Source organism: Notolabrus celidotus, chromosome 8 (genome assembly GCF_009762535.1).
Source record: "Notolabrus celidotus isolate fNotCel1 chromosome 8, fNotCel1.pri, whole genome shotgun sequence".
Lineage (NCBI taxonomy): Eukaryota > Metazoa > Chordata > Actinopteri > Labriformes > Labridae > Notolabrus > Notolabrus celidotus.
Window position 1 is genome coordinate 17,688,630 of NC_048279.1, and position 23,530 is coordinate 17,712,159.

At 40.0% G+C, this 23,530-nt stretch overlaps 1 protein-coding gene across 1 annotated transcript; it reads left to right on the forward strand.

The window, feature by feature from the left end:
* LOC117816881 (neuronal acetylcholine receptor subunit beta-2-like) lies at positions 1 to 22,781 on the forward strand. The gene is made up of 6 exons (XM_034689258.1): positions 1 to 528; positions 11,892 to 12,037; positions 12,221 to 12,265; positions 12,749 to 12,858; positions 17,571 to 18,561; positions 20,810 to 22,781. The coding sequence occupies exons 1-6, from the start codon at positions 477 to 479 to the stop codon at positions 20,972 to 20,974; spliced, it is 1,509 nt and encodes a 502-aa protein (XP_034545149.1). The 5' UTR covers positions 1 to 476; the 3' UTR covers positions 20,975 to 22,781.
* The last annotated feature ends 749 nt before the right edge of the window (positions 22,782 to 23,530 follow it).

Genomic DNA, 23,530 nt, shown 5'->3' on the forward strand with positions numbered 1-23,530 from the left:
CTGACGCCCGTTGAGGGAGCACACTGGGCGGGCAGGTCGGTGTAAAGACCGGGACGCTTAATCTTTCATCTGGAGAATGGCCGCTTCAGCGATAACAGGATTGGCGTATCCACAATAGTTTCTGACCCATATTGCCGGCAAAAAAAACACGTTGTTTTCATCGTTCCAAAGAATCAAGTGGGACTCTGTTCTGGACAGCCGGTTTCCGCTGCGCGCAATCACAGCTCCAGGACCAGCGCTGGAGTCGGTGCGCTCTGGCAGAAAGCGTCCAGCCTCCTCATTTCTGGGATCAGACTGGAGTCAGTGTTCCTTTCCATGCCTCCTAATCTCAGATGCCCTCCGTTTTTTGCGGGGAAACCGCTGTAAACCGGCCTGAGTTTTTCTTTTTTTCGCTCTTCACTTACTTTTCATCGAGGGAGAAATAGAGGAGAAACAGTGTAAGTTTTCGCGTGTGTCGAACTGGAGGGGAGGACGAGATGGCAGCCCCGGTGAAAGCAGCATTGGCTCTCCTGGTTCTCACCGTGGCAAGTGAGTATTTCTCTCATGTCCTCATGGAACGAAACAGGGAGTTCCTAATGCGTATGTGGCTTAAGTCACTATTGGTTTGTTTAGGCTATACAAACACTCTTGACTGTTTGCATGTAAATGAAAGATCTTGGAAGTCAGTCTTATTTAATGCTAGTTGTGCTTAGTTTAAGGTCACATATGATTTGTTGAAAACACAACACACCGCTCTTTTAACCTTAAGCGTAAAGGTCCATGTGAGTATTTAAATTCTAGAGAGATGTCAAAGCCAAAATTTGACTTTACATACGACACGTGATACCGGAAAGCAGGCCGGTGGGGAAAAATAGTGGCATTGCCTTGCGTCAGTCACTTTAACACGTGATTTTTAAGCACGCCTCAATTAACTAACTTGCCTCTCTTTACACGACAAACCCACAGAGTCGGAGCTGGACTGCTTTACATGAGCATGGGTGTGATATTTGGCAAGGGTGCACTGCTTTTGCACACATTTCCCTGCAATGCTCTACTGTAATTTTCAGTTCATATTTTGAACCAATTAATACTGTCGTGTTCTTCATGTGGATCATTAGCTTTGACATCAGATCTACTTTATATCAAATCAAAAGGTGGCCTAACCAGGCTACAGTGTGTAGAGGCTCTATTATAATAATACTAGGTAATTGCATGGACTGACTCTTTTATCACAACTTTGTCTTTGTAATTTTAATTAGATTATGTAAAGTAGAGTTCTTCACTATTAATTTTTTATAAATTAGTCCAAAGCTACTTCTGGGTCTGCTCATGAATCAAGCACTTGAGGGGAATCCCGTTCAGGAGCTGTCCATGGTTCTAAAACCAGACCATATAATGTGTCAGCAAATGATCTGCTGCAGTTCCCACTGGGGCAAAATCATGTTTCCTCATTGTGTTTGCTTTCTCTATTTGTTGTGCATGTCTATAAGCTAAAAAGCAGCAAACATCAACACATCAAAGCTTAACCAGCTGAGGGTGTTGATTTATTTGTCATTTAGCCAAACATGAATTCAGAAGGGGGTTATTAAGCAGATGAGTATAGTTTCACATGTCTGTCTGCCCTTATGACCTTTCAACCTTTGTGTTTATTAGAATTTTATGTATCGGGTATATGACATATGTATCTGTAATAAACCCCCCAAAACATAGGTTGTTTTTTGTGTGGATGTTTTGCAACATGGGCATTTAAGTTCAATATGTTTGTATCTTGCTGCATCCAGATCTTCCATGCTTTCTTCTTTTTTGATTTCCTTATTCTTCTATTTAAAGTTTAATGGATCCTACTTTATCTGTTTCTATAACCCCTTAACTCTCACCTGTATCATTCTGCAGCTGAAGTATTGCATGACTTTTGCTCCATTCCGCCTATCTAACTTCAGTCTTGCCGCAGTAAAATTACTTAATCTAGACAGTTTCTTAGCTGGCAAGAACACCCACCTTCTTCACTCTTGGCCCCACTCTGCCTGTCCTATACGCCTCATTTCCCTTTTTATCTTGCACTTTTCCACCCCTCCTTTTAGGCTATTATTTATCTGTCTCTCATCACGCATTCCTCTATCTCCTGTCCCCTGCGTCTCTCCCCATATGTGCCCCGTGCCGTAGTTACAATGCTAATGTGTGCTTCGATTGATTGTCTGTCTTGCTTTGGAGTTTAAGAGGATAGCATGTGTTTGCCTACAGACACAACTCTAACTCTGTGTCTCTGTTGCCCCTGGGTTAAACTTAATGTGTGGGTGGGTAGATATATGCAGTTCTAAGTTTTTATCCCGGGGGCTGTTGATTCTCACGAGTTTTTAAAAGTGCTTTCTCAGAACTGCAGATGCATGTTGGGGAGAGAGAGCTCAGCTTCAGTGAGTCAACACATCATAGTAAATATTAGTCATTGCGTTGGCAAACTTGTTTGGGTGTTGCTCTTTGAATGGAGAGCTGCATCGGATGTGTTTCGAAGAAACTGATGCAGGATTATGACACCAGAAGAACTGAGAACAGTAGTACACTTTTCCTACTGTGATCGCCTGTTTTTTTACTTGTCTGTTACTACATAAAGACCTGTGCAAAGGAGGACATTTAGGTACAAAGAAAGTTGTGACAATTAAAAAAAAATTACGTTTGAACAGCTGTTTTTATCCTCACAGGTGGAATCACTATCAGTAATGAAAGTTTGGGGGTAACAACCATCAGAAATCCCAAGAGATTCTAAAAAACACAAACATTTCTCAGGCAGAAGATTTGCTGTGATACATGTGAAATGTCTTGTTTGAACCTTCCTGTGAGGCTATGGGTGCAAGTGGCAAGCCACATGGGTGTCTTTTATAACATGACTGATCCGGACCATGTTCTGAGCGAAGCCAAAGACAGCTGAAACCTAAATTGTTTTGGCCTCAGAAAGGCCACCCCAGATGGCAAGGTATTGAATAATTCACAGCCCTTGCAAAAGGATGCAGAATTTGGATGTTTTTTCTCTCTGTACACTGGACTTATGAAACAGCCTGTGAACACCCATATGCGTCACCCAGACACAGCAGCTTGTCTGGGGTGTTTTTTTTGTAATGTTTTGACAGATCATGCATGTCTTGAGAGCCACTAAGTGTCAATTTGATCTGGTTTGAGAAAGTCCTAGAGAATAATCTCTGATTGTGGTTGAGTCTCTGCTTGTGAGATGATGGCATTTTTATTTTAGTGGCAATGAATTATTGAGGTGAGGAGAGTGCAGCGAGCCGGACAGAAGCGTGTGTGTGTGTGCGCGCGCGCATGTGTGGGTGTGTGCATACATGTGTGATGAAACCTGCTGGTACGCTCTCTAATGCTCCTTCTCTTTTCTTACATCCATCCAATACACATCTTATTGTAACCTCTACCACCATTTTAGCATTTACCGTACAAACCCATACCATACGTCTCTGTGTGGAGTCTATACAGTGTTCCTGAAATATCCTCAGTCCTTTCCACCTGTCACACAGAGTCATTGTCTTATGCACTTAAGTATTCTTTTGTGCAGGGTTTATTTTTATGCCCTTTACATTTTCAATGCATTATGACATCTTCAATTTCTCTCAGACAGAAATCAGAGAGAAGCCGGGGAGAAACCAAAGCACACCAAAGAGCAAGCTGTAGATCAAATATAAACACACTGAAAACAGGCGTAGTTACTCTTATATACAACATATACACAACTCATGTGATCTGACAGTTTAATATCACTTAATTAAATGTCACACATTTTCTTTTGGTCATAAAATTACTGTGTTGGAAAATGGAGGAACAATAAGTTGTTCTTATCATGTGTTGTTGTGCTCCTAAATGGAGTCAAAGCTATAATGCCAATTCAAGTAGTGGTCTCAGTTAGTTTATGAAACAGGGAGCTTTTTGCTCTGTCAGTAGAGTTTTGTCAGAATCAACAGAGTTACGAATTATTTGGAAATTAAACAAATACATTATGACTTGAAATAAACTTGACATGAATAAACGATGAGTGAAATGAACCCCATATGCAGTGTTGCCAACGTAGCGACTTTGTCTCTATATTTAGCGAGTTTTCAGACCCCTCTAGCGACTCTTTTTCAAAAAAGCGACGAGCGACAAATCTAGCGACTTTTTCTGGTGTTAAATGGTGACTTTTGGAGACAGACGTGAAAGCATGTATAGTTCTTACTCTACTAAACGTGCAGTAGATCAGTGGATGCTGCTGTGAGTCCCTACTAGCTGCATTCAGAGCAGGAGGCGTTCATCCCTCAGCATTCAGACGGCAAACGTATCACGCATGTACGAAGACACCGCTGGCTGATCCATTTAGATTGTTAATGTAGATTGTATATAATAACTATCTTGAAAATGATATTGTTGAAAAAATTTAATGTTTTACATTGATTTGTTGTAGGCTCCAAAGTGTATCATAAACTTATTTAGGGTGTTTTTAACCTCTTTTTGTCTCTCCCTCGACGTTACACGTCTCTCTGACAGCGTCCATTACAATTCAGATTATGCAAATTAGGCGATGACGTCATTTAGCGACTTCTAGGCAAGGCAAGTTTATTTATAAAACACCATTCATACATAGAGCAATTCAAAGTGCTTTACAGAGTTAAAAACAAAAAACAGAAAAGTAACAATCAACAAAAACATACAGCAAACACTTCAAACATTAAAATTTTACATGCGGCCAGTTATGTTTGATCTACTCTCTCTCTCCCTGTTTACTTATGTAACTTAACGTACATCGTAAATAGTATTGGGTCTTGTTATTTATTTAAATTAGGAGAGATTATTATAAATAATCAGCCCCCGTCACTGCTCTGAAGTCCGTAACTTGCAGAGTCTTACTGGAACATCGGACACAGAATCACAACTGGTCGTGTCTTAACCGAAATTAACCCTTTAAATTATTCTAGCGACTTTTAGGACAGCCAGTAGTTACTTTCTTCACTGAGGAGTTGGCAACACTCCCCATATGTATACAAGCAGTGGGGACTCCTTTAATGGAACTCAATGAGAGCGCATTTTTCTGTTATTTATTTTGTTTAGCAGCACACGTCATTTTCCCTTGATTCTTAACAGGTTCATGTCAGTTATGTAAATGAATGGCCGTTCATTTTTTGGAACGAACTTTTTGGGGTACAATTAAACATGGCTTTAATCTAATTAACCAAAGGGCAGTAACAAATAAAGCTGAAAAACATACAAAGAGCTAGTCCAACAGGACTTATTGTAAAGGCGGTACTGATTCCCTATAGCCGCAAAAATCTCAGACCTACACGACACAGTTTGAACCTTTGTTGCATCTAATAATAATAATAATAATAATAATAATAATAATAATAATAATAACAATAATAATAATAATAATAATAATAATAACAATAATAATAATAACAATAATAACAATAATAACAATAATAATAATAATACATTTTATTCTTAAAGCAATTTTCAGAGAACTCATAGACACTTCACAAATAGCACACAATAAAAGACACAATGCGTTATTACCAGAATGTGATTTCCTACAAATTAACACCATAATTTGGTGAGATCCTTTTTACATTTTATATTGTTTTGTTGTTCTTCGTTGATGGTATGTCTTCAACTTTTGCTGTGGTTTGGTGTGTGTGCGTGTGTGTTTGTATCTGTGTATATGTGTGTCTGTCTTTGCCCTTCTCTGTGCCTGATCCTGACAGACGGAGCTCTGTGTTTCAGAGCTCTCTGAAGACATTTACCCCCGAGCTTTAGTGTCATGTCACAACTGCTCAGACATTGGACACTTCTCTGCTCTTCTCTCTCTGCTGGAGGTTAATGCAGACTGACCAAGTGTAGAGGGATATCTCTCTTTCCTGCACCTGCCTTTAAAGCTTGGTGCTCTTTTTTTATAGTTTTTTTGGTTTGATCTCGGCATGTATCAGACAACATTTTCATCTTGAGTCTATATCAGTGTGACAGTTGGCAGCACTGCTGAAAAAGAGTGCAGTAAAATGCCAAAACCAAAAACCTCCATAGTTGTCCAAAGCTGCTAACTGCACAGTTTTGAGATGTCTGGACATGAGGATATTGCTGATGTCAGATCAGGAGTGTTTGCACTGCTTTTTCACTATGAACACTTGTTATTTTTTCTACTATAATGCACTTTTTGTTTTAAAAACACAGCTGGACATGTAATGGTCACATTGTAGGTTAGGATAGTATCAAACGCTAAAGCTTAGACCCCTTAATGCAGTCAATGGAAAAATGCCTAAACTTTCCCCTTTTTGTCACTACTCGCATTTATTGTTTCTCTTAGCAAATGTCTGGGACTTAAAATTTCTCCGCAAGGTCATCTTCAGTTCCTTTTTTTTTGGATTAAGAACCATTTTCCCTGCTTGACAAAGGCTGAACAACATTTGGTCTGAATTCCCTGTGCTCGAAAAAGAACATGACGCAACTTACAAACAGACGTCATTTCAAGTGTGCCACATAAGAGAGTATTGAGGTTGTTTTCCTTTCCTTTTCCTTTAAGACATCACCCCACATCTTCCTACACCCGCTGACTCATCTGTCTCCTGAATCTTGAATGGACAGCTTGATGCAGTCTGGCTGTAAGAGAGAGTCATTTTTGGCAAATAAAATTCATGAAAACAAATGTGCATATGTTTTAAAGATATCCTGGCTGAATCATCCTGTCGGTGTGATGTTTGGAAAGAGCTATTTTGGTGATTGGGATACATATTTATAAAACCAAAAGTCCCAAAGGAGATTCACGTAAAAAAAAAAAAATGTGATAGCAACACTGGACAAAAGTGCAGAAAAGTACACAAAGTAAAAACAGGATAAGTGCAGCATGTTGATCAGATAATGAAAACTGGTGGGAAAAACTGGGCTACAGACAGAGATCGCAAGGATATATAAATGACTTGGAGACTGATAACATTAGAGAAGATGCTGAAAAAAACTCAAATGCCATGACAGATATTGTTATCACAGTGCTAAGCAGAGCAGAATGAAAAGGGCAAAGCAAAAAGCTTCGTAATTATGGAGATTTTTTTTTTGCTCTCTGGTGCCTTGTTCATGCTCATAATAAGCTTAATTAAAAAAACTTTATGTAATGGACTTTTTGACTGCTTTGGTGCTTTAGGCTGAGATAAACACACTATCCTCCTCTTATGTAACACACCTCTCTTGCTCTTTTCTTCTTATCTTATCTTTCTTGTCACCACCCTGTTCATACTGTGGAAAGCCATCGCTAACAGTCATGTCCAAGAAACTTTATTTGTGAAGCACAAACAAGGCAGCTTTCCAGAAAACAAGCGAGCAGAAGTGGAGTAAAATAAACAGAGAGAAGCAGGTACAAGAGAAAAAACAAGTGAAACGCTTTTTAAATGAAACTAGCTTTGACACAGAGTGCTGTGCCCTCGTGCCTGGGAGCACACTGGTTATTTCAAATGTAGTGAAACGTAAAGACAGACATTAGGTAGCTATAAATTCATCAAAACATTCAAGAGGTTAAACCAAAGTGTTAATTTGCAAACATAAAAACAATAATTAAAGAGCTTTTTTAAAAGTGAAGCGCTGGTTAAATTGATTCAGCGGGGCAGAGCTTTTTAAAAAACAAGTAAGGGCTTTTTTCACAAGTTGAAAATGTTTGAAAGTCTGGAATGATCCATGTTTGAAACCACCCAGGGTCACTGAAGCTCTGTGACCCAGTCAGATACTGTTCTCTGTTGATCCGAAGGGTGAATACAGCCCTTCAGGGACTTTGTGTGTGTTAGTGTGTATGTGTGTGTGTGTATCTGTGTATGTGACTCATTATTGTCATATGCACCACAGATTGCATGCATTGTTAGTCTCATCACACACTCATTACATCTAAGGACATGCAGCATGCTACATTGCTGCAGCACCTAATTGGTGAAACCTAACAGCACGGGATTCAACATCGCTTCACCAACTGCTGCTCCAGGCACACATATGTGTTCATGTGTTTGTGTTCTTCTGTATTATTTACCATGAATTTTTCTGTAGTGGATCTCACTTAGAAGCCATCAGCTGAGAAAATATTTGTGAATAAAATCAGGTTATGTGTCTTGTTGAATTAATATTTAATGACTACAATAAGTCTACATGATTAAAACAAGTGTCTGTTAGATTAAAGTTCCTGTGAGGAACTTAAAGTGCCTGTGGATAGAGATTTTCATCTTATCTCTTTGCTGATCTTGTTCTTACTTGCTAAGGTAGTATTTTATGACAAAGAAGAATCTCATCCTGCTGCTGCAAATTTAAAGGAAAGCTGTTTTTTGAAGTGTACTTTTGGCCATGTGGTCTGACACCATACCCTGTTGCAGAGGTTCCAGGCATTGAAAATGAAAATATAAAATGTGTCATTCTTGTTGTTGATGGTCTTGTTTGATTGTTTAGGTCATTAAGAGGCTTCACTATGTATTTCAAACTGTTTCACAACCAGTTTCCAACTCCACTCAAGGGCTTTATCAAGAAAAACTACTCACTAAGTTAACTTCTTTAAAGTTTTCAGTTTTACTCGTCTTTATCTATTCTTTATAAACACTCATAAACACTTGTGTAAAATCTGACTGAGTCATAAATCCTTCACATATACAAACGTTATAGATAAACATTTTCTAATTTACATCACCCCTATCACTGTATGGCTAATTATTTATGTTTTAAAATCCATACTTACTGCAGTCATGACAAAATTAAGGAATTAGATAAATGTAATTTTTGTAGGAGGAGCGAAATAGGGATGTTTAAAATTTGTTAAGGATGCAAAATATGAATTGAGCTGATACCGATAACTGACAATTGCTTGCTCCTAATGGCTGATATCAATAGAATTACTGATATTTTTTTCACAGTTCTGTATTTAAAAAAAAAAATCATAGTGTGTAGTTTATGCTTACCTGAGGGTAAGAAAGCCAAGATGTAGGATCTATACATTTTATGCTTACCAAACAAGGTCTCTATTATGCAGGTAAAACAAAGAACAGTACTAACTCTTCAACCATTATTTATTTATTACAAGATGTAAAGTGTGTGCCATACTGCCCAAGCTTTTAACACCACACTCCTCCATAGCTTTGGCATATTGAATGCATTGTCTCTAAACACAACATGAAACTTCTCCAAACAGGGCATGCAGAGCCAATTCTGAAGACTCGGGATAGTATACCAGAGTTCCAAAAGAGCTATTAGTGGAAAAATCCTAAGTTTTCCCTGATCTGATCATCAAATGCTACAAATTGAGCGATTTTGTCAATAATTGCTTTTTCCTTTGGACTGTCTCTGGCAAACTTTCCGCAGTTTGGAAAACCCTTTTGTATAGGCACAACAGCACTATCCTTCCTCTTGGCAATGATGAGTTTTCAGGTGACTTATAAGATTTGTTGTGTTAACTTAATACTTCAATAAAAACTTTTTTCCATCTCTTGGAATCCATTTTGACTCTTTTGTCAGTTTGCTCGGCTGCGCTTGTTCTACTTGGTTACATCATCAGTGATAGTACCAGGGATCATAGGGGGTTCCAATAGTTCAGTGTCATATTCCCACACTATGGCAACCCGACTGGAGGTGATCAGTGATCAGTCTGTATCAAAAAGCATTAGACCATGACTTTTCCCAGTAATCCACAGCCACCTCAAAGCCTTCTCTGCAGCCTCAGAGGCACTGCCAATGGCTTGTCTCTTATATGCTCCAGTGATGCCAGGAGAATGGGCTTTGCACAAAGATCTCCTTGCAAAGCACTTCTCCTACTTCAATGGGCATGCACCTGGCACGCCAGCCCCTTCTGTGGCACTTCCTCTTGCTGACCTCCTCCTTCCAAGGCACTGTCAGTTCCAGCAAGACCATCTGCATGATGTCTCAGAGAACAGCACAATGTCAGGCCTGAGAGTGGTCTTCATGATGTTTTCCTGGAATCTGAGTTTCATCCATCAGCAACTACGTTTAGCACTTGATCGTAGCAGTGGTGGTAGCGACCCTACGCCACTGCTTTAAGACAGCTGCTGGGGACGTGTTCCAGAGTCCCCAACAGAACAGGTTAAATTGGCTGGGCAGAAAGTCATAAACAGACTTGATGATCATTTTGATGTGGAAGCATTCAGCCTTCTAATCTATCAACTTCCATCTTCTCAGAACCAAGGACCTGGATTTTGCTGGCTTGAACACATTCTAGCCCAATTTATATGTCTCTCCAAGCCTTGAAGGATCCATCTGCTTTTCTGTCTTCCATGAAAGCTCCAATAGGGGGTTACTGGACTCCTGACTTAGTTATCGGGCCTATGCACTCCACCTCAGCTGACTTGACTAGTATGTTCATAAACAGGGAGAAGAGGATAACAGAGATGGTGCATCCAGTGTTAATCCCCCTCTCCAGTCGATGCTTCTTAGATGTGATAGCTGTGTAATAATCCCTGATGAGTTTCTTGATGTTCCTCAGGATATGGTGCCGCACCGATGCCATCTCCACTAGTTTGTGTGGTGTGGATTCATAAACATTGGTGAAGTCCAACCATAGCACAGCCAGGTCTCCTTTACCTTCTCTTGCCTCTCTGATCAGCTGTGTTACCACTCTGCATCTTGGAAAACCTGGGATCCCTCCTTTTTGCACAGAGGAGTGCCTATTCTTCAGAAGATACTCTGTCAGTTGCTGGAATACAATACTGAAGAATATCTTTCCCCTTGACGCTGAGCAAGATGAAGCAGGATGTTCCTTAACTGCTCAATGAGTTCTCCTCTTTTGGAACCCATACACCTGCTGCAAATCTCCATTGTTGGACTACCTTCCCCCTCCTCCAGTTAACCCCAGGACCTTCCATACTTGGTGTGCCAGCTTGAGAAACCTCTTGTACACAAGTTAAGGAACTTGACCACTGATTGGATCTCTTTCCATGTGGGTTCTTTGATGTTAAACTCTCAAAAGCCTTACCTGCAGTCTTAGAGGCTCTGCTGATGGCTTGTCTCTTACATGCCCCAGAGATTATTAAATAAATATGTAATATTGACATTCAAACATTGAAACCCCAGTTAGTGCTCTCTGAATGCTGTCAATTAAAAGAGAGGCCAATAAACTTAAGAGGCCCATCTTCTGACTGTGGATAGAGGCTGGGTTACCTGGAAAAGGCTGTGAGGCCACAGTGTTAAGGCTGATTTATACTTCTGCGTCTCCCCTACGCAGTAGGGGCTGACGCAGACATGAGCATCACATACTTGTGCATCGGTGTGTCTGTGTCGCACAGCTATTCTCCGCCGAAACGCCTGAGGGCAGTGCGGTCTCTCTGATAGCCGGCCGCCTGCTTCCGGTCCCGCTACGATCTCTGTTTACTTTTCCACAGCGATTCAGAGCATGTTATGTTAATCTACAGCTGACACATGTTGCTGTTTATCATACAGACATGATTACAATAGAGAGGAGGAGATGAAATACACGGCCGATGTGCGGCCGATGTCCGGGATCCCGGAAGTGCTTTAAATGTGGGAAAGACAAAGCCGCCGAGTGGACCAATCACAGGGCATGAGGTCCGCGTCGGCCCTACGGGGAGTTACATTTTGGAGGAGGTGCACGTCAGCTATGTGCGTAGGCCTCGGCGTAGGTACGGGAGCTACGCGGACCCCCGGCATAGGGTACGCCGTTGATTCAACGCAGAAGTATAAATCAGCCTTTAACCGAATAAACCCCAAAATGCTGGAGATACAAAAGTTGTCAGAAATGCAAAGTTAGCTTTTTGTTATGTTTGACCGATGGAAAAGTAGCTGGCCTGTACTTTTTTAATGAAATAAATTGACAACTAACATGGACATTATATTATAGACCACTCACATGAGCATCATGGTTGTTTTTTTTTCTCTGTCTGTGTGTTTTGCACGTGCAGCTGCCTTGTGTGCGGAGGTAGAGGAGCGCCTGGTGAGTCACTTGTTGTCACCGGAGCGCTACAACAAGCTGATCAGACCAGCTGTCAACAACAGCCAGCAGGTCACCATTTACATCCAGGTGTCCCTGGCCCAGCTGATTAACGTGGTAAGGAAACACACAGACACACACACACACACACACACACAATTATAACCAAACACACCACGTACGCTGTTACTGTAGAGTATTATGCCACTAATTCAATATTATTAAAGAGCACAGATGCTGGAGATTACGTCTGTGACTTCTTTATTTCCATTCACAAGCCTTTACTTGACTGTGTTTCAGAATGAGAGAGAGCAGATCATGACCACCAACTGTTGGCTCAGTCAGGTTTGTATCCCTACTCAACTTCTTGTTCTGCTCTTTGTTCTCACTTTTTTTTTAAGTGAGTCTTTGTTTGAGAGCTCTGGGTCATGTTATGTCCAAGTTTCACATATCAGTGGCACAACAAGTCTGACTTATATTGGCCATTAGTAACCAACACATTGCACAAACATTCAGATCCACAATAACATTGGGTTTGTGGAAATGCAGCAATTTAAAGGAAATATGCAGAGACATTCAGCTGATTCATTGCTGAGGTCATCTCATTGTATGAATAAAATATGTCTGACCTTGACTGAATCACTGCATGTGTTGAAACAGTGTGTAAGCTTATATGTTGGTGTATGTACATGTTTGCACTTGTTTTTATTGTAGCTTGTGTTCTTGTAAAAGTGTAATGAATCATGTCTCTTTATTCGTGTGAGCACATGTATGTAACGACTGAATTGATTTATTTTAACATTTATTTATGTATGTGAACTTGTGGAGGTATGGAATGACTACAGATTAATGTGGGACCCAGAAGAGTACGAGGGAATCAAGAAGATCCGGCTCCCGTCACAACACATCTGGCTACCAGACATAGTTCTGTACAACAAGTACGTTTGTTTGTTGAAGTGTGTGGGGTGGATGGGTAAGATGTGTTCTCATAACCATTCATTCAATCATGTTATCTTTCTTCTAATCGTTCCATTTTTTTAACCTCTTTTGGGATAATGGAGAAAAACAAAATGTTTTATTACTGGAAGAACTTTAAGCAAAAACTACAAAAAGTTTAAGGGATGAACGATAACAGATGTTACAGCAAAAGTTAAACAGGGACATTGTTAAAATGAAATAACTTCATGAAAGACCATGAAGCACGTTTGGCTTGACCTTTGATGACTGCTCATACAAAATGATGTCACTGCCACAGGTTTGAGTTCAATCTAGGGTATTTCCTATTTAACCCTCCTGTTATGTGCCTTGGGTCAATTTGACTGGGTGCATATTTAATTATCCAAAAGTGTCAGAACCCAAAAAAATCCCAATAACATTTCTTAAAGGTGACATATCATGCAAAATTGACTTTTTAATGGTTCTCTACCTGAAATATGTTTCCCTGGCATGTCTACAAACCCCCCGAGAATGAAAAAAATCCATTCTGCCCCTGTTCTGATTTCTCCACCTTTCTGTAAATGTGTGTGAAACGAGCCGTTTCAGACTTCCGTGTTTTTGTTACGTAACAACAATATCCGGTCTGTCACGGAGTCAGAGCTCGGAGCTTGTTCAGCCCATAGACTGTATAAACTAATACTGAATCCCCCCTCCGTTTTTCATTACCTGCACAAATGTGTGCTAACAAGGAGCTTAGGAGGGAGGCATGCTAGTTGTAGGCTGTCTTAATAAACACAAAGGTCGGTTTTACTCCCCACGTCTGCAGATTTGAAGATCTAGTGGATGATTTTTATTTATCATGGATAAGTGCTAGCGCTAGTTAGCATAGCTACATAGCTACATGTCGTAGCTGTAGCTGTGTACCAAGACACACGTCAACATACTGACAAATAAAACAACAAGAAACACTAAATCTGTGACCAATCCTTCAGAAAAGGTCCCGCTGCCTTTCTGGCAGAGGTTGGTTTTACTCCCCACGTCTGCAGATTTGAAGATCTAGTAGATGATTTTTACTTATCATGGATAAGTGCTAGCGCTAGTTAGCATAGCCACATAGCTCCATGTTCGTAGCTGTGTACCAAGACACACGTTGACATACTGATAAATAAAACAACAAGAAACACTAAATCTGTGACCAAACCTTCAGAAAGGTCCTGCTACAGGCGCCTCTCCGTCAGGATCAGATTCTGGATCAAATTCAGAGGGTTGAAGTTACGTGATCTCTGAGCAGCCGTGTATATTCAGCCAACATGTAAACATTAGATCAACGTGCTGGAGAGCCGAGGGCACATCCACTTCCTGAGGGGGCGTGGTCAGAGGGAAAACAGAGTGTTCTGAGGAGGACTGAAGAAGAGGGGTTTTCAGGCATGCCAAAATCTGATTTCAAAGTGTTTTTTTGAGCATAAACTTTAAAGACATGTTTTGGGGACCTCTTAGACCAATATATATTGATGAAAAAAGCGTGATATGTCACCTTTAATCTCATTACTAACTCCATTGCTCACCATTTAAATCAATATTTAGTGCAGTAGTGTTCTTTAATTCTCACAGATCATGGTTCAATGAGGAAACATAAATGTTTTCAATGAAAATTCATGTTAAAAAAGCGTGCGTGCGTGCGTGCGTGCGTGCGTGTGTGTGTGTGTGTGTGATTGGGGTGAAACATGTCACACAGTTGTAAAGAAACAATTAGTATTTGACATTTCTGACCCCTTTTAGCCTCCACTTCGACTGCCGGGTCAAATTGACCCACGGACAGTATCTATATATTATGAACATTGAGGGTTGGGGGTTGCAAATATGTGAAATCAACCATTTTTATTGTGTATGTTCATGTCACCTATTAAGCCAAGCAGAAGATTTGTATTTTTTTTTATCTTTGGATGTTTAAAAAGGGTCAATTTGACCCGCAACATAACAGGAGGGTTAAAGAAAATCCCTCAAGGGGCAATTTGTATGGAGCAACTTGTACAAAAAAAAAAAAAAAAATCATAAATAAAGAGACAACGGACAACTATAAATTATACACAAGAGCTACAGTCTACTACTGGTATCAAGCAGCCTGATACATAAGATAGGCAGGATAAAATCAATAAGAGATCAGTATAATAGGAGATAAAAGAGTCAGTCTGGTAAAAACATAAGAAGTTTATAACCAATGTTCAATTAACATAAGGAGCATTTAACAATCTAATTGTAGAGGGGAAGAACCTGACTACACTTTGCAGCAAAGAGACACAATGTTATCAGCAAATGAGGCATCATATCAAAGTCTTTGCTTTACAATGATTCAGTTGTTGTTCTTTAAAGCTCCTCTAGGGAATTTTTTGTTAAATAAATCTTTGCATCACCTGTGCAAAAACAGTTACGTTAGTCCTTAAATGATTTTGTACCTTATTGGTCTTTAAAAGAAAATCATCCTGCTGTTTTTTTTTTTTAGAATGAAATGTATCACTCAACAAGATTTTTTTGCTGTGGGAAATGTAGACAGAGACTGTTTTAGCGACACTTCATTCAACACATATCCCAATGCAGCAGTTTTAGGCATTAGAAATAACAAAATATAAACAATATATGATGTAGATTATGGTGTCATTTGGTTTTGTAGTTCATGAAGCTCATCATTTTAGTATGTTTCAAATCCAGATAAATTTCCTTCGAGGATCAGTATTCAATATTTGATGATATTTTTAATAGTCACACCACAGGAGATGTCATCAGACATTTCTACATAAGATAGGAATACATTTAACATTAGGTAGTTCATTCTTACTTTGAATGTGTCAAAACAAATCAGTGTACTCTAACACCCTTACTGCAGGCAGAGATAGATAGATAGATAGATAGATAGATAGATAGATAGATAGATAGATAGATAGATAGATAGATAGATAGATAGATAGATATACTTTATTTCAGACCCATAGGTCCATATCAGCACAAGAGTAATATAAAAGACTAAAAATTATTAAAATACATGTCCAGCAAGAAATAAAAAGATCATATCTCAACAATTTACACATTCATTATGATTATAGCATAAAAAGGCATTTGTTCCTATTTTTCCAAAAGCAAGAAAAATACCTTGTGTCACATAAAGTGGGCTGAGTGAACTCCCTTAAAATGTCATTTTCTGAATCATAAACCAGCTTGGTTACTTTTCAAAACATGACAATCTCCCCCTGCTTGAATTTGTGTTTTAGTATATTAAAATGAGACCAAAACATTGACAATGACATTTCATTACATTTTTTTTACATGTATAAAACTGCTGCAAGGAAGAATCTATTCATGAGAATGTCAATGCTGAAATGTGTTAATTGAAGGACAAATTAGCCATGCTGTCTGAACAAGTGGCGTGTTAGCAGAAATGAAGGCTTTTATGCCTCACCTCATCTCAACACATACGACACCTGAGTCTTTTTTCACCTGGTATTATGTTGCCTCACAGTAGGAAATAAAGTCATTCACTTTCAACACATCAGCTTAGTTAATTTAGGAATCTTGCTGTTCCTTTCAAAGCCCATCACTATCTGTGATATTTAACTCTTTTCCACACGTTATAGCTCAGCTGATCTAACACTGGCTTAAGGTGCAAACAATACCTGAATGTTATACGCCCACATATGATTGGCTATTAGGTATAGTTTGCAGTGCATTTCAGTTGTCACATTTCATTGCCCTTGTCAACTACCTTAGATATAATTGTGTGTACAGTATGCAAAAGCAATTGTTCACAAAGCTTTTCCTATGAGGACTCATTACAGTATTGTCATGCTAAGAGACATAGCCTTATGTTTGAAGTACATATCGCACAATGGCAGCTAAAAGCTCAAACCCTTTTTGGACAGCAGAGTCAGTCGTCTGTTTACCGAGAACTAATATGCATTAAACTTTCACCAACATAGATTGCTGGGCAGCTAAATTAACATAAAGTGCAAAGTAGCAGAATGATAGGAGCTGGTCAGCTCCACACTATGATAGGTCAAGGTCTCTTGCCAAGTTGGGAGGACCAGGAGTTTCAGTGAGCAGGTGGGGCCTCTACATTTTTAATTAGTCTGCATATTCAGAGTAACCCCGAAGCATTAGAGACCAAGTGTGATGGTTGGATCCCTGACCCACTTGATAATTGATAAGCCACTTATCCATAATGCAACACCTGCTGCCCTGGTGAGATGAAGAAAAGAAAATCAGTCTCAGCAGATTTGAGATGAGGGGAGCAGTTGTTGCCATTTTGCTTGGATGTGCTCCAGATCAAGATCCTCCCTTGAGACAATGAACACCAAAACCCAGACCTCCTGCTTGTGTTACCACTGAAACAGCACAGTTACATTATTTCCACAACACACTTTTAGCCAGCACATAAAATGTATTTTGGTTCCAATATTTATTTGGTGAGCATCCTTCAAAAAGTGATGAAGCTGTGACAAATACATCTGAAAGCCATGCATTGATATTTGTACAGAAAGGTGGACATCATAATCAGATGTGAATGAAAAGGAAAAGCTTATGACATCCTCAACTTCTCCATCAAGTTTAGAAGTCTAAGAAATCACTTGACGCAATGGTAGAGGTTGACTGATAGAATCAGTCTTCAAATGTGATTCACGGTTATTTTTTTTCTCTGAAGTATTTGTCTTTCTGTTCTTTTAAGTGCTGATGGGACCTATGAAGTGTCCTTCTACTCCAATGCTGTGGTCTCCAACAACGGTGAGGTGAACTGGCTCCCACCAGCTATCTACAAGTCAGCCTGCAAAATCGAAGTTCGGGATTTCCCTTTTGACCAGCAGAACTGCACCCTCAAGTTTCGCTCCTGGACTTATGACCACACTGAGATTGATCTCATACTCCTCAGTGATTATGCCTCACGGGATGACTTCAAACCCAGCGGTGAGTGGGACATTGTTTCGCTTCCTGGACGCAAGAATGAGGATCCCAATGACATCAGGTACCTTGATATCACCTATGACTTTATTATCAAGAGAAAACCACTGTTCTATACCATCAACCTGATCATTCCCTGCATCCTGATCACATCGCTGGCCATTCTGGTTTTCTACCTCCCGTCAGACTGTGGTGAGAAGATGACTCTCTGCATCTCTGTTCTCTTGGCCCTGACTGTGTTTTTACTCCTTATCTCAAAGATTGTGCCACCCACTTCTTTAGCAGTGCCTCTGATTGGGAAGTACCTGATGTTTACAATGGTACTTGTCACCTTCTCTATCGTCACCAGCGTCTGTGTGCTCAACGTCCACCATCGGTCCCCCAGTACACACACCATGCCTCCTTGGGTCAAGCGCATCTTCCTGTACCAGCTCCCCTCCTTCCTATTTATGCGCAGACCCGGTAGCTCCAACATCCGAGAGAAGTTCCGGAAAAAGCACCAGCAGAAATCCTTCTCTGACCAGAAGCTGTGTAGTGTAGATGGAGGGACGGGGCCTCCTCTGGGAGTGGCCGATTCGTCCTCATCTTTCTTTGTGAATGAGGAGTCAGCCAAACGCTATGGCTGGAAGATCAGTGACTTGTCAGAGAATACAGAGTTTAGGAAGAGGATGACACTCAAAAGCAATATTGATGTGGAAGATGCAGTGGATGGAGTGCGCTACATTGCTGACAAAATGAAGGGCGAGGACGACGATGAGGGGGTAAGTGTATGTACCTCTGCAGTGTTGTGTACCTGCTAGTTTATTTTTGGAAAAGGAAACAACATTCATTTCAGGTTAGAACCATATGGGGCAGAAAAAAGCTTTTACAGTATCTATAAAAGCAGCGTAACTTTTTGGCTTACAGTTTTGAACTGTGGATCTTGTCTTGGATGAAATATCTTCAAAACTATTGATCAACATTTTGTACAGAGTCATAGGTTTGTGTATCAAAAAGCCTTGTGGTGCATTCACACCATACGTGAACGATCGCACTATTCGCGCAAATACAGACGCGAGAATGTTTTGTGTTTACTTGCTCTATTCTTGCGAATGACTCGCTCAATTCGTGCTTCAAAATCGCGTGTAAACAAGTGCTCAAGACTCAGATTGAGCGAGGGGGAGGGGGGTTCCAATACGACACTAGTCTGTTATCAAACATGGTTGAGCTCGGGGACATTGAATGGGGAAGCCGGTTATGCTGAAGGGGGCAGAGCTAACTTCCTACTACAACCGATAGCTGACAGACAAAGTTTTTCACAACTCACCAGATAATCCTCCTCACTCTCTGTCCTCACAGTGAGCTCCTGTTTATTCCTGATCCCATAAAAACAGGTAGAGTCACAGAGTTCAGGGAAGCTGCACAGAGATAGAATCAAAGCGTCCCATTTATTCCAGATGAGTGAATCTCCGCTGGTCCATATGTCACACAACACATGTCACCGGGTGATGTGCATGCTGATTGGCTATCGCGCCGCGATAGATTCACTGGAGTTCAGGTATTTCAATTCTCGCAAATCATTCGCGCGAATGAATTTGTGCTGTACACGCAAATAGGCGCTATTCGCACGAATGGTTAGCATCATTCGCAGGAATTGCTCCATTCCTGCCGCCCAATTTGCGCAATTTTCGCCGCCAGACCTCTACTCATGTCAACTCGTGTCTCTACTTTACATCGCGTGAATGATTTTATTTGCGTTTGGTGTGACGCACCATTAGAGATCCCATGTCTATTCTTCGAGCACCACCATGTGATTTTATTTCTATAAAATTGCCATTAAGATGCCATTAAATTTGTTTTGAATCTTTAGGTTTCCAGTTCCCAAAACGTCTGTAATCATCTGACTTTTCTTTCAGGACCATCAAGTGGTCACATTGTTAATGGTTCAAACATTTCATTGTACAACTACACCCCTGTAAAACCCACCAAAACCCCCTCACTAAGTTATAGTTACTTTGAAACTAAAAACTATGATTACAACTAATCAGCAAATGTTAGCATCTTAAAACCAAGATGGAGGACATTGTTTACCTTCTGCTATTTTTTAGCTCTTCATTTATAAGCAAAATGATTTTCTTTACTGGATTGCATATCAGGAAGAGAAACCTGACACTACAGACTCTATACAACAAACTTTACAGTTTTTAAGAACTGCAACAACAAACTCTTCAACAATCCTCTTGTTGGTTTTCTTAGCTGTATGCACTAAGCCATGTTATTGATATCTTACGAATGCTACTCCAAGTTTTTGTTTTAACTATGTGTTTGGAGTGTTTGCAGGCATCTTCTAATTGTGCACTTCTTACAAAATACATCAAATGTTGCATGAAGCAAAAGTCCAAAGCTACAAAGACAGTACATGCCTTCAGAGCAAATTTAGCAGCTTTAGTGTGAACTGTAACTGTGTACCACTTGATATTATGTCAAAGCACAACCCAGCAACGTTTCTAAAAATATTAATATTGTTATTATTATTATTATTATTATTATTATTATTATTATTATTATTAATAATAATAATAATAATAATACATTTTACTCATAAAAGCACTTTAAAAGTTTCTCTAAGACACCTTACAGGAAAATAAATTATACAATAGAAAAGCAAAGGAAAACAGCAAAAAAGACAGTGCTAAAAGCAACAAAACAAACAAAATGAATCAATTAAAGGTTAAAAGCCTTTGTAAATAGGTAGGTTTTTAGTCCAGATTTGAATTTGGTGAGTGAGGGAGAGAGTCTTAGGTGTTGGGGGGGGGAGAGTTCCAGAGGGTGGGGGCAGTGACAGAGAAGGCCCTGTCCCCCCAGGTTCGGTGCTTGGGTTTGGTGAGAGGGGTAAAGTTTGTTGTTTAGAGTCTGTAGTCTCAGGTTTCTCTTCCATTGGTGGAGCGGAGGTTGCAGGAGGGGTTGTATGGCTGCAGAAGGTATGTAATGTAACTTTTGCAAAATCTAATATGTAACTTCTCTCTGCAGATCATCGAAGACTGGAAATACGTGGCAATGGTGATTGATCGTCTCTTCCTGTGGATCTTTGTGTTCGTGTGTGTGGTTGGCACATTGGGCCTCTTCATGCAGCCTCTGTTCCAGAGTTACAATACCCCCATTGTTGATGACATTGAATCTAACACTGAAACCTGAAGTTTGATAACAACATGATCCAGACATGAACTATGACTCTCTCCTGAAAAAGAGCTCTGTCAACATATTCACACATAAACTCACACGTCAGCCATCCAGAACACGCTCACCGGGAAATAGTAATAACGCACTTTAGCCCTCTCCCAACACCTGTTCCCTTATTTAAAAGCAACCCTTCTCTATTCAGATCCCATGTTTTCCGCCATCTTTTCCGTCACGTATTTGTCATTCACAGACAAACTTTAGTATACTTATTTAAGTCAACTTTATCTATAATTCTGGTATGCAACAACTTGGGTCTTGGAACATGGTAGAATTGCTGACTCCAAACCAAGGAGCCTCTGGGGCTGAAACATGAAGCCACTGAAGTGCCAAAATTTACAGTACCTTAAAGGCCACTTGAAGCAGGCTACAAAAGTTTATCACAAAAGACTAGTTATAAAAGACTCCAATTTCAAATGTGGATCTTTACAGCAGGATCAAGCATGTATACAGCTTGGTACAAAAATAACAAGTTCAGTATCTAGAGCTAATTCTACCTTTCATAGGATCCAGCAGTTCATTTTATTCAACTCACCATTTTAAAAAATACATGTGTTCAAACTAATGCATAAATAAGGGCATGTCAGCTTCATTTTAGTGAATTTGCATTATTTAATTGACCTTCTGGTATCTATCTTTTGACCACATAAGACAAAGACGCAAAACAGGGGGGACAATGACTTGCATCAAAGGTCTCTTGGCTAAATGTATAATCCCAAGGGCTGAGTGCACCAGCTGGGCATAGTCTGTGTGTAACCTTACGTTAGACTTAGAGCTGAAAGTTACAACCAACGTAATGTTATGCCCTGTGCACCAGTTAGACTTAAGCCCTGTTTGTGTTACACCATGATGTAACTGTTGTGCCAAGGATGGAGTACACATAAGCTTGTAAAATCAGACTAGTCTGCATTTTTAAGGTGATAAAACCAGAAAAAAGTAATGGTAATAGAACTTGAAAGGAAAATACTGTATGATGGTGGTGTGTCTTTTTCACAAGATGGCATTTAGGGGAGATAGAGAAAGAGTGTACTCTGTGATCAGACACTACTCAGACAATGAGGTTTTGTTTTGGAAAGAAAGCCTTGTTTGAAAAAATAGGTCTTCCCCTCAACTTAACTGTGGCATGTGTGGGACAGAAACACAGTGATGTCACTGCCCTGATTGCGCTAAGTTTTTATGCAAATAAGGTTGTCAACTCTGAGTTGTCTATGTAGTCCATTCCTGTGAAAGTGTGGGAATCCTCTCCAGATATGTCAAAGAGTGTGTTTACATGGCCATTAGTATCCCAGTTTGATCTGGTTTTGAAGATTCCTTTTTTGTATTTGTGCATGTAAACTTCATATCCCAGATTCAGAAACCTGAAGAAGCCCTTATCCCAGTCTTGAGGAACACATTTTTTTCTAGCTGGAGAAACCCAAAAGAAAATGGGATGCTGTGGCATAAATACGTTTCTGCCAGCTGCCAGCTACCTGCCCAGGCATAGCCTCAGCCAAGTAACATATCAGTAAAACAAACGTGGTGCCAACAGCAGGAGCGTCTTACTTCTGGAGCAACAAAGAAACTAAGTTTTGAATTTCGGCAATGAAAGAATTACATATAATTGGAAGTTAAGCTAGGAGAGAGTGCCTACTGTCCCACGTGCGTACCCTCATCCGTTGCTCCCCCGTCCTACATGGTAGCAGTGACAGACAGAGGCTGTTTTCGAAACAGCCTGCTACATACTACCTACTAATGTAGTAGGCAGTAGGTATTGCCTACTACATACTGTGTTTGAATTTGGTATGTAGTATGACTGTTCTGTTAGATCTGTGTTGCAGTACGCTGAGACAGAAGTCACTGGATTTCTGGTTTCAGAAAGCAAAAGTAAACAATGGGGAAGACCATAAAGAAACTACTTCTTTAGCATCACTTATGATTTAAAAAGTTAGGAGATGGTTTATGTAATTTAATAATTTTCCAAGCACCAACAAACTGAGTTCCCCCGTCAAAAGAGAAGAAAAAAGAAAAAGTGGAACGAGCGCTGTGCATTGTGGGAAACAGTACGTGAGGCAGACTGGTCCGATGCATAATGTGAAATTTTCCAGAATCAGGAGACATCCGGGGAGTTTTGGCATACTGCAGATTTGACTCTTGTTCATATACTACTTACCACATACTGAATTTTGGCCAAATCAGTACGTACTGCTAATAGAGTAGGCGGTCTCAAAAACAGACTAACTCTCTCTTCCCCTGCACTATTAAATGCCCACATCTGCAGCAGTTTATGTCATCAAAAATAAACTTCACAGGTGCCTGCGCAAATAAAAAGCAGTAATAGAAACAGGTATGCAAGTTTCATCATGTATACAGGGATATGCATGACCAGTTTCCTCTGTGTGCATGTACATGCAGTATCCCGAATATGAACAAAATCGGGGTAGGGCTCTTAATCTAGATACTAAAGTTCATGTAAACACGCTCATATATTATGCTGCTTCCTAATAATGAATCTGCATAAAACTATTGTTGATTTGT

What these genes read in the sequence shown, in the direction of transcription:
- LOC117816881 (XM_034689258.1), top strand. Translation starts at nt 477, where the DNA reads ATGGCAGCCCCGGTGAAAGCAGCATTGGCTCTCCTGGTTCTCACCGTG. An exon ending in CCTGGTTCTCACCGTGGCAA is followed by an intron (nt 529 to 11,891) that starts GTGAGTATTTCT and finishes TTGCACGTGCAG; the next exon opens with CTGCCTTGTGTGCGGAGGTA. An exon ending in CCAACTGTTGGCTCAGTCAG is followed by an intron (nt 12,266 to 12,748) that starts GTTTGTATCCCT and finishes GAACTTGTGGAG; the next exon opens with GTATGGAATGACTACAGATT.